The sequence below is a fragment of the Protopterus annectens genome, chromosome 8.part0 (genome assembly GCF_019279795.1).
Source record: "Protopterus annectens isolate FY-2018-M chromosome 8.part0, PAN1.0, whole genome shotgun sequence".
Lineage (NCBI taxonomy): Eukaryota > Metazoa > Chordata > Ceratodontiformes > Protopteridae > Protopterus > Protopterus annectens.
Window position 1 is genome coordinate 1,533,596,331 of NC_056741.1, and position 15,966 is coordinate 1,533,612,296.

General features: G+C 38.6%; 1 protein-coding gene across 6 annotated transcripts in view; it reads right to left on the minus strand.

Moving 5' to 3' along the window:
* Positions 1-471: 471 nt before the first annotated feature.
* LOC122809540 (membrane frizzled-related protein) overlaps positions 472-15,966 on the minus strand; it is a 438,477-nt gene continuing 422,982 nt past the window's right edge. For all 6 annotated transcript variants that reach the window (XM_044081119.1, XM_044081117.1, XM_044081118.1 and 3 more), the window contains one exon: positions 472-2,802. In XM_044081119.1, the coding sequence (XP_043937054.1) occupies positions 2,578-2,802 (225 nt within the window). In that variant the 3' untranslated portion in view covers positions 472-2,577. The remainder of the gene's footprint in view (positions 2,803-15,966) is intronic.

Here is a 15,966-nt window from a genome sequence, read left to right on the forward strand (position 1 = left end):
AATGGCAAACATGGAATACTAACCTTAGAGTGAATGATAAGCCACATATACACATTTAATTCTTGTTTAGAGATACAATGCAACATTGTCACTCTGTAATGGACAGTTTTAGTTACTGCAGATATTCATTACAGTCATCACGCTGACAGTTTGGTCAGTGGTTGCAGCTGACGGATGAAATGTTCATAAATGGTTCTTCAGAATACCCAGTAGTACCAATGAGGACTCAGTACATACTTTATTTTACTTTGTCACTATTGTAAAAAGCATGCCTGCTTTGAAAGAAAAGTAACTAAAGTATAACAAATGCTCATCTTGCAAACAATAATCATGTAACAGGACATAGCAGTGCACATACGGACTACACGCACAGTGTTTGATTAATGCAAACTCATCAGTATTAAGGCTTCCTGTGTAGGAATTTGCAATTTTATTCTTTTGTCTTTAAGGCCTAAATGAAACAGAACTTCGGACATGTTAAAGCAGCATATTTAATATCAGGCTAAGACAAGCAGTACCATATCAAGCACCACACCAGTCTTCAAGAAGGCCAGATGTAATCTCATAATCATTTTTAGTTGTATTTATGCAAACAGATTTTTTTAAATGCAGCTCACATTCAGCAGGAATATTCCTGTAACCACCTTAGTTGGGCCTGGGTCTACTTTATCCAACAGTCTTAACCACTCTCCCTTACTAGCCTAGCCTGAGGTTTATCTTTCACCTAAAATCTTCCTTTCCTCTTCCCAGCCTACTGAAAGCAGTCCCGTTTATGTCATGGCAATCATGTGTTAAACTATCGCACTCAGAATGCCTCTCAGCATTTAAAGTGTTTGCTGGAATTCATTGGTCCTGTGAGTGTTCCACCAGTGGCAATACTTGTTGCTATCATGTTAGTGCACAAATCATGATAAAAGTATTCAGAAGAAGAAATGAAAATAAATTCACATTACTGTGGCTAACTCCATTTATGTCACTGAATTTATAGAAATGTATTCTACGATGTTTATAAAACAAACGGAGAATTTTTCTGAAGCTCAGAAATTTTATTCATAGAATTTTATAATCTAATGTTTGGATCACAAAAGTGAGCTGTATAGCTAAACAGGTGCAACAGCAGATTCATTTTTGACACGTTTTACTGTTGACATTAAAAATTAACCATCTTGTTAACAATCTTTTGTAGTGGAGCATTAACTAACATGTACACTTCACTTCCCACATCACAAGCATTCAGCATAAGAAAATGATGCATTCACCAATTTATTTTATGAGCATTCTGTGATTTGAAATTGCAATGTCTCCACAAATATTACCCAGGTCATTTTAAAAGCATGGAGCATGTGTTTTGTTTGAGCCCCTTATCCTGCCCTCTCAGATGATATGAAGAACCACAAAAGGCCGTTGCATATTTCTTATGAGTTCAAATACCTCCATTAATACACTGGGTTAAAAAAACAACAAAAACATATTTAAGTTGTGCTTTGACCTTAAACCTTTTTTTTGTCTTTGCTGATCATGAGGCTCGTCTTGTCTCAGTCTGCTTAGTAAGGATAATAACATGTCAACTTAAAACCTTAAAACTCCCATCTGGCTTTGTCACAACAGCATATTTTAAATTCCCACCATATATGGTCTCCTGGTCATGCATGTTAATTTCAAATTTTAAATCACCCCCAGTATTTGTTGCACTACTACGAACTTGATTGCTGTGGACCTACAAAGCTACAAGTGAAAAACCAGCGCTGAGCTGTACAGCAGAAATGATATACAGGAAGAATATATGGACAAGAATGTATGACAGCTGTCCCTGGTTTGGGCTCAACTTTGTTCTGTTCCTTGTGAAATACAGGGAGTTTGAAAAGCGGGTTAAATTCAGTAAACAGTACTACAAATTACAGCTGCAGACTTATTCAGAAAAAGATACATTTTACTAACACTTTTAATCAAGCAACTTAATCAGTGACCCATATCATTGTTTAAAATGATTTGCTGCACTTTGGTTATGGATAAGCTTTTTCTCCTTTGCAGTAGTCCATAAAACTAAAGCAGAGTCTAAAACATCATTTTAACTTGGAATCTCAAAATAAATTATAGGAATGTTAAAGATACTGTGAGAATTATTTTAAATCTACGATTGGCTTGCACTTCAAGATACTTTTTGATAACCTGATGCACAAACTCACTGAATAAAAGGGTGAAACTGAAAGAAAATTCAGGATTAAAAAAAAAGAGAGGGTCTATTACAAACTGATGCCAGAGAGGGCAAACATAAGGAAAAATAGCAGAAACGGACTGAATGCAAAGGTTCAGTGCTGGTGTTGAAGTTCTTTAGCAGGGCAGAACACTTCTAAACAGTGGTATCTACTGAATATGAACCATTAACCTGCTATATAGCACTAATGTAGCTCAGTAACATATGTCATAATTTCAACTTCAGATGCAACAAAATCGACAAGAGTGTTTAATACTACTCTTACTGTACAGCCAGCTGCCACCTTTTATGGTGCAAGAGTTCCAGACAGCATTTCAGTTATCGTCCAAGGAAGTTTTCATATGGTAGTTGCTAACAGAGCATTAAGGAATCACACATTCATTTGGGTCACTGGTATCTGGTAGAGCATTGCAGTTCAAAGGCCACATGACACTGAGGAGACTGAGGGCTTGACGGCACTGTTGCTCTGCGTGCAGACAGACAGACCGGCATGGCTGCAGTACTCCACCATCAGGAGTACACTTAGGTACAAAGAGGCCACATACTAGCAGTCGGAAGTACTCATAGCATGACAGCTCCATCAGGATCTGAAAAACAGAAAGGAAACCATTTTTAATAAAAGCAGTATCAAATCAAATACTAAAGATCTGACCTGGAAGTACAATGGGAAATTTCATGTAAATTGACTCTTGTGGAGGGTGGGGGGTTCCTTGTCAGTAACAACAAACACTTCACCAATAATTACAAAAAAATAACAAAAAATAAGGAGTGAAAGACACAAGTAGCTGCTGTACATTAATTATTTACTGGTGCTTCTGGTACCTCTGTCAAATTGCCTTTAAGGAATAACTTCTACACCATCATACAGCCTTTATAAATATAAACAATTTACACCTTGTGATTAAATAATTGAATTCAATACAATAATTACACTATTCCCATGCAACAAAGTGGAAACACCCACAAAACTAGCCCCATCCCAGTTAAAACAATGATTTACATTTTTGAACATTATTTAAAATTTAAAATTACACATTGAAATTTAAATCTAAATTCATACCATTAGGTTGCAAAGTTCTATAATTAATAATAAACCTAGTTTCCATTTGTAGTAAAGTATGTGCAAAATCATTTCCCCTATTGTTAATGGGTTTAGCTGGGCACTAAAGAAAAAAGTACTATCAGATCCCACATGTACTGAATGTAAATATTGAGCAAAAGGACTATCTAAATTATAGTTTCTAATATCCCCCAAATGCTCCAAAATCTTCTTTTTAACCATTTTCGTAGTTTGCCCCACATGCCACTTAATAGGTGTACATCCACATCTTATAATGTATATAACTCCACAAGAATGGCACTCAAACCAACCAAAGGCTATGTACCTTCTTCCATTAATTTTATTGCCAGTTAAATTTTTTAATTATTCCACAAACTTTATACCTCCCAGGAGAAAAAGTGTCTAAGTGGGTCTCCCCCCACTTGTGGCTTCCTTAAATTCAAAATCCCCCCATATGAAAAAGTTATTCTTTTGGGGAAAATCTTACTATCACTTCATTCATACAAATAATAGGCCATAAGTTAACCACTCTTGTCAACAAATTCGAAAACTGAGAAAATCTACTAACAAAATAGATATTCCTCTCACTGTTGTCCAATTCATCCTTTGCACCATCCACATGTTCCTTGTTTATCCAAATCCTATGCCTGTGCTCTACTTTGCCACCCCCAACAGCCTAACCTTAGCCTTATTTATAACATTCATAGAATACCCCCTGCTCAACAATTTCTTCTTCACTTTACCAAATTCCTTTTCTAACTGTGATTTCTCTCACGTATTATTCAAAATTTGTTTTAATTCCTCATAGGGTAATGAATTCAATAAATGTGGGGGATGAATGCTATTTGCACACACAAAATTGTTCACAGCCGTACTTTTCATATATAGTCTAAATTGTACCCGACTATCACTATCCTTCCTTATCAGTAACCTTTAATGTTAATTAAAGATGTTTCTCCCTCAATTTCCCCTGCTCTAATCTTAGTTTTGTACCTTTCTTTTTAAATGTCACTTTTAACAAAATAACTGCATGTTAGGCATTTAATTTGCTAAATTCAGTCCAAAGGGCCATAAAATGTAGTTCTAGACTCAGTTTGTGTATGAGTAGAACCACACAGGTTTACATTATCAGAAAATCTAATACTGAGAGCACATTGATGGGTCCTAATATAAAGAATTTTGCATCTTTATACAGAAGTTCCCATGTTCAAAGATAGACATGCACCTGTGATGATCCACACAGTGATGTCACACCTCAAGTACATAAACTTGCCCATCTTAAGTGTCTGCCAGTTCTTTTTTGCTACTTGCATAAGTCAGACCTTGATACTTGTATGAGTAAAATTCCAGAATTCATATGCCCTTTTTGCTTGATTATCATCTGAAGCCTTTTGGGAAATGGTGGAAGGTGGCTTATCATGGAAGTGGCAGGAAAGTTTCCCTCTTTACCCTATGGGCAGGCCAGTAATGATGTATTTTACTGTGTTAGAAGGACTGGCTGGGACAATATTATTTAGGGTAAGTTCTTGCCTCCCACAACTTTCAGGGTCTCTCATGACCAGGAATCACCCTCAGTTAGTGAGTACTTGATCTCAGCCTGTTTTTTTTTTATTTAAAGGAGGAACTTGAGGCCTGGCAGAGAAACATCCTGAACTCCCATTATAGATGTTTATCCTGGACGGTTTCAGTCATTTTTCCCTGCTTTAACTGACTTGGCCCTAGTCTGCCAAGTCTAATTTGGAGGGGGGGGGGGGCTAGGTACGGTCTCTTGATACATCAGGCTGTGGCTCTGAAGTAGGTGAACTAAACATAATTTCCTGGGTCCCCCATGTCCTTTTGGACTAGTTGTGTTTCATTGAGAAATAGGAATTGCAAGGTGATCCTGTGCCAGGGCCACTGGATCAGGTTGGAAAACTCAGGTGTTTGCTCTTTTCAGATCCTATTTACTCCTAAGGATCTTGGTAGAATTTCCAACACCAGACATGCTCTCATATGTGGGGCCTTATCTGCTGAAAACCTACTGAGTGTTAACTGTAAGCTTATGCAAAGGTTGAAGTGAATTTTTTCATGATCATGGTCTCAAACTGGAGTAAATGTATATTTCCCCTACACCAAGCTCCTCTTGGGGACAAGGGTTGGAGGTCTTCATCTTGTATACTGGATGACTTAGGTAAGTGCTCTCTTCTGCAGTTTCTGTTGGAAAGATGCCTACAAAAGGTAGTATCTGAACTTAATTTAGACCTCTATTCCTCCCTCAATTTATTTTATTTTATTTTTCGTTTGTTAAATGGGGTACAGCACTAATTCTACTGGATCTATTTCAGTCTCCTCCCGGGGTAAACACTGTAAATACATGAAATTATGCACAGAGCAAATGACAAAATGCAATATATACATATATACAAAGTGAATATCAGAGTTTTGCTTGCAGGTATAAAGGTAAAAGATAAACTACAATGAAATTGATGTAGATTCAGTCAACTTCTCCCATACACCCAGCTCTGGATGATTTTATTTTGTGATTCCGGAGACGTGACTTTTCTTTTTCTGCTGCCACATGTGGGACTTATGTCTGGTACATCCTCAGCCAAGAAGAATGGTCCAAGACCCCGGGTGGAAAACATTGTCTTGGGCCTTTCCTATGCATGGGTAGGCAGGGTTGTATCTTCCTTGTTTCCAGCAGACAAAGTGGTCTATACAGTGGGCAAGAAGGTTATTACATCTACTACTTCTCAGTTTATGGCCCTCAAGAATGGTCTGCACTTGTTCATGTACTATTTCATTCTTCTGCACACTGTTCTTGGAAACTTGAACCCTCCAGAGGCTTGAGGATCTTAAAGGGCCTATCTGTAGTGAAACTGTTGAGGTTATGTTTATTCTGGTTACAGTGGATACAATTACTCAGATTGGTGGCTCCATAGTACACTCACGCACAAGCCATCCCCAGTGCAGAACAAACTTCAGGCACACTTGATTGATGCCCCATTGCTAGGATAGGAGTTTTCAAGTAAGGGACTGTGGGATACCATGCTGGTTTAAAAGCAGTCCTCAAAGTTTTGAGTGCCCTCTTCCCTGTGGTCTTCATAGCTTTGTTCCAGGAGACAGAGGAGTATTTGCATGAGCTTTTGGCATGATATCAGTTGGCATAATTGTTAATGTAATCACCTCCCATGCACAATGTTTGATCCTTACCTTCAGCCAATGCCTGTATGGAGTTTGTGGGTTCTGCCAGTGAGTCTGTGATGTTCCCTCCACCTTTCAAAAAAATGCTGTTTCCACTTTAAACTCACTCAAGAATTGAGTTGTGGGCAGCAGCACAGAACCTAGATGGTGCCTATAGGGGGAAAGGTGTAGAGACTAACTGCTTTGTTCATCAACTGTGGTGTGTAGTATCCTTACGATAGGAAAACATGGATCACAGACTAGGTGCCAAGTCAGGGCTAGACACTCTGTGGTGTAAGATGTGACTGTAGGTGATATTGTTGTATTGACTAATGTCTCCAAATGGGCACGGGTATTTGCAGGTGAGAAGTGGGTTGAGTACTTGGTCTATTCCGACCTATGCCAGGGATCCATGCTAATGGCTTGAGAAGTATATGTGCCCCTATTGGCCTGTGTGTACAGTCCATAAAGTCCATAAGTCCTGGGCCAATAAGCTGTTGGCCGGACTGTGTCCAATTGCTAGCTTGGGTTATGTGGACTAGATCTATTGAGAGAAAGTTGGACATAAAACCAATCAACCTGCCAGTCATTGATTATGAATTTCTACACTCAGTGTAGGTTCGCAGACAGAGAACAGCTGGAAGTGGTTGACATGATGGTATGGAGAAGGCTGGATATCCTATGTATTCAGGAGACAAAATGGAAGGGAAGTGCAGCAAAGCCACTTAGCTTGGGATCTAGAATTTACTACACAGGAGGAGGACAGACTAGAAATGGTTTGGGAACTGTTGAGAAGAAACTTTAGAAGACAGTGAGGGGTGTTTTCAGAATTACTGACAGACTCATGGCAATCAGACTCCAGTGTAATGATAGGCAGTATTCATAATCTGAGCCTATACCCCACAACAAGCTTATGAATGAGAAAAAGAGTGCATTTAGATAGCAGTTACAGGACATATTAGATAAAGCAGGGCAACATGAATTGGTGTTGATAATGGGTGACCTGAATGCAGATATCATGATAGACAGAAAAGGGTATGAGGACTACATGGGTCCACATGGGAGGGGCAACAGGAATAAAAAAGAGAGGCCATTCTAGACTTCTGTCTGGAAAATGGCTTGATAGTAGCCACATGGTTCAAAAAGACAGTCACAAGATCACATACAAAAGTGGCAAACATGCAACTCAGGTAGACTTCTTCCTAGTAAGGAAAGGACAGTGACAGCAAAGTCGCCTCAGGTGAAACAGTCAGCCCACAGCATGAACCAGTGGTTGCCACAATCAGCTGCAAGTCATGGACAGAGAAGAGGCTAAGGTCAACAGAGACTAGGCTGAAGACCTGGAAGTTGAATGGAGAGAAAGCACAAGTTCAAGGAATTACTCATGGCCTTAACACCTCAGGAAGAAGAGAAAACAGGTGTAGTGGATGAAGAAAAATGACAGCAGCTCAGGACAACATGTCTAAGAACTATAGAACAGATATGTGGGCAAGCCAGGTAAGGAAAGAAGTTTGATAATGAACGCTGGTGGTGGAGTGCAGAAGTCCAGGAAGTCATCAAAAGAAAGGAGTACAGGAAAATGTGGGGTATGAAAAGATGGACCAGGCAAAGAAGGAATATTGGTTGGCTAACAAAGAGGCTAAACAGGAAATGCAATAACAAAGAACAAGGCATCTGAGGCACTCTACCAGCTTCTGGCAAGTGACTCAGTAGATGGCACAAAGAAATGCTTATCAGCTTGCAATGGAAAGACTGAAAGACAAAGCAGATAGTCAGACACCCTACATAAGGGATGCCAGCAATATTTTGGTCACCCGTCCACAAGACATCGAAGGCGGATTGTGGCAGTACTTCCAGCAGCTTCTGAATGACGAAAACCCCACAGAAGCTGTACTGCTCCAGATACGGCCTGCAGTGAAAGAGGAGGAGGAGCCCTCAGCCCACCCTAGAAGAAGTAAGAAGAGCACTATGAAACTGAAGTCAGGGAAAGCAGCAGGCTCAGATGAGATCATAGCAGATATGATCAAGATATTGGGTGAAACAGGGAGAAATGGCATCTGAGTGTAGTTAAAGCAATGTGGAGAGAAAAGCTTATCCCAGATGACTGGAGAATAAGCATACTAGTGCCAGTGCTCATGAACAAAGGTGACATTTACAACTGTAGGCAGTAACAAGGTACCAAACTCCCATCACACTGCATGAAAATGTTGGTATGGGTGACTGATAAGGAAATACGCACAGTAGTATAAAGCAAGACGGGAAATGAGCAATTCAGATTCAGCTCAGGATGCAGCACAACTGACCTGATATTTGCAGTGAGACAGACAGTTGAGAAGAAACCAGACATGAGGAAAGAGGCCAACTGCCTAAACTTGGATAAAGCATATGACAAGGTCCCAACAAAGCTGATTTGGGCAGTCCTGTGTTTTTTTGAAGTCCCAGAAACAATGATAGAATTAGTGCAAGCTATATACAAGGACCCAACAACTCAAGTACGAACAGTGTTCAGTCTCACGAGGGGTTTCCCAGTGGGAGTGGGTATGCATCAGAGTTCACCTCTGAGCCCACTGCTGTTCATACTGGTGATGAACTACATTAGCAAAAATGGTCAGAGAGGAGAGATTAACAAAGTTGCTGCATGCAGATGATATGGCATTACAAGCAGACACTGAGGAAGATCTTCAGCAAAAGATATGGGGGTGGAATGAAAAACCGAAGGCACATGGGGTGAAACTGAGTATATATAAGACAGTTGTAATGGCAGCAAATGGGGGAAATCAGAAAAAGCTGAGAACTGACAGGAGGGAAAAGAGTCCAACAAGTTGTATCCGAGAGATGTGGTTGAGGAGAAGGAAAGTCTGAATGAGGAGGTGAAAGCTAGAATCAGAGAAGCCTACACCAACTAGCACAGTGTGTCAGGGGCTATGTATGACAGAAGAATGCCAAAGAAGCTAAAAAGTAAGGTGATAAAAACAATGGTGAAACCAGTACTGGGTTACGGTACAGAAATCTGGCAGTGAATGCAGAACAGTTGAGGAAGCTAGAGGTGATGGAAATGAAGCACTTGAGGCAGTTGATAAGATGCACACTATGGGACAGGCAAAGAAATTAAGGCATCAAAGCAGAAGCTAAAGTAGATCCAGTTGCTGAGAAGGTCAACAACCAATAGGAAAAGAGAAGGAAGTGAGGTCCCAGAAGACAGAAGACGATCTGGTGAAGGAGATTTAGAACAGACAGGAAGAAGGCAAGAGAAAATGAGGATATCCAGCACAGAGGTGGATAAACTGTGTGACAGAAGACTGAAGACAGAACAGAGTGGCATTATATCAAGACAGAGATGATGACAGTTGACACAATACCCTGACCCCATGGAAAAAAAATGGGAAAAAATGGGGTTGATTATGATGATGATGATGACACAACGTCCACCTTTTCCCTCTTCTGAATAGATCCTGCGTGTAGTCAGACATACTCCCCACCTTGCTCAACCCCTTCCTAGAAAAAGAGGTACCTTTAGGGAAGGGAAAACTGCCAGAGAGGTTCTCCCTTATATCATCTTCTACTTGGTTCCTTCAACAGTGTCCTATTCATGGTAGGGCTTAATAGTTTTAGTTTTGGGGGAAATTTCTCCTTCTGATTCTAGTCCATTGGGGGCATCCCCACAGACCATTACAGCACGGTTTGTCACAGAGCTGGCATAGACTAGTTCTGGGAAAAAGGGAGTTTCCTTGGGACCTCACTTCCTTCTGTTTTCCTATTAGTTATTCAGATCTGTTGCCTGTCAGGCAGGTTGTGGCCTCCAATCAGGGTATTACCTTTTTGGCAAAAGACATGTGTTCTCTACTACCCATACTGCCTACCCTCTCTCACCCTTCTCCAGCATTGGTGTTTATCCAGATTCAGTGGCCAGAGATTGTAATATTCTCTTTACTCCCAAACACCTTGTAATAAAGAAAGCATTTTTCACTATACCTTTCCAACAATACCAAAATAGAACTTGTCACACAAAGCAAACTACTAGGAGTTTGCATAGCTGAAGATCTAACGTTTGGGTCCTGTTCTTAGTCAGACTTTCCTGGTAAATGTAAGAAATAAATAAACAAAGCAATAAATAAATTGATAAATAAAGATCCCTTGTGAAGATCGTAGGAGGAATTTGCACTGCTTTTAGATTGATCCTTATTTTTCTATGCTCCCCCTTTTCCTTTGCAGTAGGAGGCTAGGCCTTGAGAAGGGATGTCTTTTGGTCAACCAAACCCTTCCTCAGTGCAAATTAAAACATATTTCACACAATCCCTTTAAAAACTCATCTTCATTAAAGCACAGCCAATCATATAAAATATCAAATTAAACAATTCACATATAATTAATCACATACAAAAAACTCCATTTCATTTTAAATTATACTGCTTGTGTTTAAGAATTGGTTTAAGGGCTACTGTTTGGTTAATACCCACTGGGTGATCAGCTTGTAACTGCAAGGTCCATTCATATTCCTTAATCTCAAGCTTATTATTTAAATGACCCCCCCCCACATTGTTATACACCATATCAATAGCCCTAGAATGAAAAATTTGTTAAACCATTTTTATTAATATGTTTCGCTAATGTATTGGTTGGGGCATTCCTTTTAATTTCTGATCTATGCTGTATTATTCTATCCTTTAAACGTCTTGTTGAATTACCCACATAAAAACTGGGACATAACTAACATCTTGCAAGGTATATAATGTGTGTGCAAATAATTGGGTTACAATCTAATGTTCTAAAGAGGTAGTATGGGTAATACTGGTTAAAAGTTTTAAATGAAAACTCCACCTTGTACCCAAAAAATGAGTTTTTCTTGATTGTATCTTTGTTTTCTGAATAATTTTAATGTCTCAAAATCACTCCAAGTGCTTATTTTACAATTTTAATTTGTTTCCCACAAAATGACATTTGATGGGGTCTGCTTGGGTAACATGATCTTGTTTTCTTGATTTCATTCCTTCTTTCCAGAATACATTTCAAGTCCTCTTTGTGTGAGTTATGCTGGACATAAGGAAATGGTCTTGTTTTCTCATGCCATTAAGACAGAATGGCAGAAATGTGAAGTATTACTATCTAATGCATCTTCCCTAACAGAGCTACTTCTGTGTTTCCTTCAGTGAGCTTCATTTATGTGTCTGTCAGAGTCAGAGCTTGCTCTATGCTATAAACAATTGTTAGCTACTTCCAACAAAAGAAAGTAGGTGAACAGCAGGCATTTATAAAGGGGTTCTTTTGTAGTTCTAAAGGAAATGACAGACCTTCCCCCATACTCTCAAGCTGAGGTGTGAAAACTCTCACTGCAGTAAATGATCCTTGCTTTACCATGTACAGGTGATAACTGTTACTGGAAAGGACTCCAGCGTAGGTCTATCTGCTACTTCCCAATGCTTTTGTGGCAAGTTTTTTCTCTCTCATGAAGGGTTCAGAATTAAAAAGTGCTTTACCAGTTCCAAAATTAGTTCTGTCATGTTCACCCTTTTTTTTTGTTATACTTATTAACCAGGAATGTAAACTGGTCCCAGGACCCTTTTTAGCCACAAACCAGGCTACAATGACGAAGATAATAACAAGTAATAAATGCACTTAGCAATACAAAGAAAAAAACTGCCATAAAGACATCTGACAAAGACTGCATGTATAACACATAGCCAAGGTGTGACAGTGAATAAGTAAAACATTAAACATTTACTAGAATGTATACATTAATAATGCTTAACTCTACAATGTTAACTTTACTATAAATACTGAATGGTATGCAACCATATTGCACAACTCACAGCACTGTAAGGTGCTACTGTTCTCTACCTGACTAGGACTCAGCAAATGAATGTTTTATGACTTCATGAAAGAAAACAGTGGGGAGGATAATTATATTTGCATCACTTTTATTGTCCTAAGATATGTATGAACACATACTAAACCTACCAGTTTTAGAATGGAACAACCATTACAGTGAAACCTAATAACTAGTATGGTGAAAAAGATTTGAGACATGAAGAAAGTAGGAAAAAGAGGTTAATTAGGATGATGACAATTATATAATACATACATGCACACTACTCCATCTGTGTGCATGTATATATTTGTGTGCATCTGTATATAAACATTTTATGTATACACTCACACACACACACACACACACACACACACACACACACACACACACACACACACACACATGCACACATGCACACACACACATACATGCACATCCATATGTCAGTGCATCTGTGACCACTTACAAAACTATCTACTGCATATTACTGTCTAGATGTATTCACAATGTACTCTATCCCACAGATAGTATTATGCATGCTACCATACATACATTTTATACACACACACATATACAGTTACACAAAATTCCATTTTTGAGTTATTTTTATTTAAAGGACATGAAGTACACATAGGTATATAATCTATTGTTCCATTATAGAAACACTCATATTTCTGTACATATATGTAAGATGTAAGCTACGCATGTGCATTATATATGTATATTAGATATACACATGCACATACACACAAAAATATATATAGAAAATACCTTTTTATAAATATTATCAGTGCACCTATTTTTTAGGGGTGCCACCTGTCTCTCTTTCTGCAGTTCTGTCCTGTGTTGGGGGGGGGGGTGCTTGAAAATGGTAAATGTGTTGATACTTTACAAGAAAAAATATTTTCTGACTTTTCTCTAAATGTCAGAGAATTTTTGATACTGCATATAAGTTATCTTAATATAGAAACCATTATTAATAACCAACATTTAGCATTTCAGTACTGTGATGCTTATGTAAACTTGTCAGAAGAGGTGACAACTGCCTTTAAACCCCTGACTGATCTGATTGCTTTATTTTGCTATGAAACAGAAGTGTTAAGTTCTTCTCCTCTCTGCAATTAAAGAGAGTGCAAAACAGTTCCACAGCTTTCTGCCTTTTTTATAACAGCTGCTGTACTCCTGACATCAGCAGGAGTAATTGCCCATCTAAAACTGACAGCAGAACTGGACAGGGTAAACTACAGATTTCTTTGTGTCCATATTATGTCATGTATGTGGAAACAAATTCCTCCATCAAGGTACATGAGAAGTTAAAACTTAAAAAAAAGTAGGTGGGCTTTCCCTTCCTTTGATTCCAAGGCAAGGAAATGAAAGTTTTATAAAGTAAAAGCAGAATTCTGGAACCCACACAATACTGGGACCATATTGTAGGGAGAAAAGCAACCTAAAGATTGAGTTAAACTGTAGGAGCGGGCGGAGTTTTCCTTTAAGTACAGTAGCGTTTCATTAATTCAGCTTTGGATTACCTTGGTTACCAAAAAGTACCTGGCTGAAGATTTTTCTTGCCAGCTCAATACTTTCTGCTTTGCAACTCAGAAATATTAATATTGGAAGATTTAAAAAAGTGAAAGTAAACAGGTTCATTAGGAAGTTGAGCAATTGAAGATTGCACTAAATCTGTCTATTAATTAGCTTAATGACCCACTGACAGTCTATAGTAAAGGTCCTGTAGCACAGTATCTGCACTTCTGTTATATGCAATAACATCATGCAGAATTGTCTTAAGAGAAAACACACCAATAAAAGAAAGAAATAATAAGTAAATGCCTTTTACTGATGAGAGAGAGGGCAGAACATACAGAGTATTGCTGCAGACTAGGAGTAAAGAATTTGGACTCTACAGCTGGAATAAAAAAAAAAAGATGTAGCCTCAGTTCTCTTCTGTTATTTATCACCACACCTCACTGTGACACACTTCATTATGCTTAACATAGTATGAAACTGAACTCTGACTCACTGTGATGACCGCAGCCAACATATTTTACATAAATAAATAAAATACTTTGTGGTTTACTGTGTAATGCCTTGGAATTTTTTAACTGACTTCTGCATTTTCTAGTTCAAAACACATTTGATATCCAACAGTCTAGTGGCTGAAACTGCAAAAAAACTGACTGGGAAATCACGAGGCAAGCAATAAATTTCACTTTGCTTTGGCTAAGCAACAAATGAACTAAAAGTCCATACTTTTTGCTAACCGTACAGGTATAAGAAGATATCTTGCTCCTTAGCACTTTAAATGTTTGCACTCAAAATCTGAAAAAAGGATAGTTATGCAATGGATTGTTTTTGTGACTGTATTAAAGCGATCCATGCTTTTATTTATGACTTTAAATGTGTTGCTTACATTGCTATGAGATTTGGGGCCAAATTCAAAAAATGCTGCTGCATCGCGGTAAGCAAATTTGCAACACAAGCATCCACATGAAGACTGCGTGTGATTCAGAAAAACCCATCTGTATGAGGCAGCCAGCCAAAATAACATGACCAGCCAAATTACATGCTAATGGCCACATAGTGAAGCATCACATATTATGATAGTCAGTCAAATAAACATGGCAGAATGATTCAGAAATTTTTAAACATTCACAGAAACACTGTGCCCACCTTAAAATTGTATATGGCTAGATGTTTGTGTTCAGGTAGCATAAGGCACTGAAGGATATTAGGAGTTACTGCAGGTATTTTAACTTTTATCTGCAAGAGGCACTTTAAGCAGCTGATGCAGCTGACATAACTATTCAAGTAGTAAGCAGGTACATACAGCAAAGATGATGCCTACTAACACTCCAGACTCTGTTTACCCATGTATAGGCTGGCCATGCTGTGCATCAGACATAGGTAGACCAAGTAATAGTGTACAAATGACTGGGCACAGTTATTGTCATTTGCATAGATGTGTAAGGGAGTACATAACTATACAAGAGTTCTGCAGATACATGCAGTAAAATGTTGCATACAAATACACCAGAATGAGCTTACTCCTCCACAGGTTGATACACTGTGCATCAGGCATGTTTTTATCATGTAGATTAACCTCTGTAGGCATGATGACTATACTAATTAGGGCTCAGCTCATTATTGTTTCTGAATCAATCTGTGCAATGAGTAAACCTGATGCACATTGTGTTGAGTTCTACAATATACTGTGCACATGGCTGAGCTCCACAGGTACGCTTTGCTCATGTGTAGGAAGCCCATATTACTGGGAATGAGAAATTGTCATGCTCATACCAGTTAAGTCTACCTCAGTATGACTAATGTTCCTTAATGTAAGTTGTAATGAGCCATGTTCCTCACATTTCCACACTGAAAGAGTCTGTCACACATCCCAGTGTTAGCATTTTTAACTAATATGTATGGTAAATTACATTGAATAAAATGAATTAATCAGACTAACCATTTATTACTCTAACATGACACATCCTGTGAGCTTACTTTATGAACTTGTTTAGCTGTTAGTAAGTGTTTAACCATGTTGTCTATTTCTTCATAGGTTCGTAGGTTCATACTAGGCTATCTGCCCTAGGGCATTTACAAGCCTAGCCAGAGTGTGTTTGGCTTTCGCCACCCATTTTAAAATGAATTTTGCAATGCCCTTTTTCGAGGTTAGTATACTGTGCATCTGTCTAACAGTGACACAGAAGTGATACCCGGAGT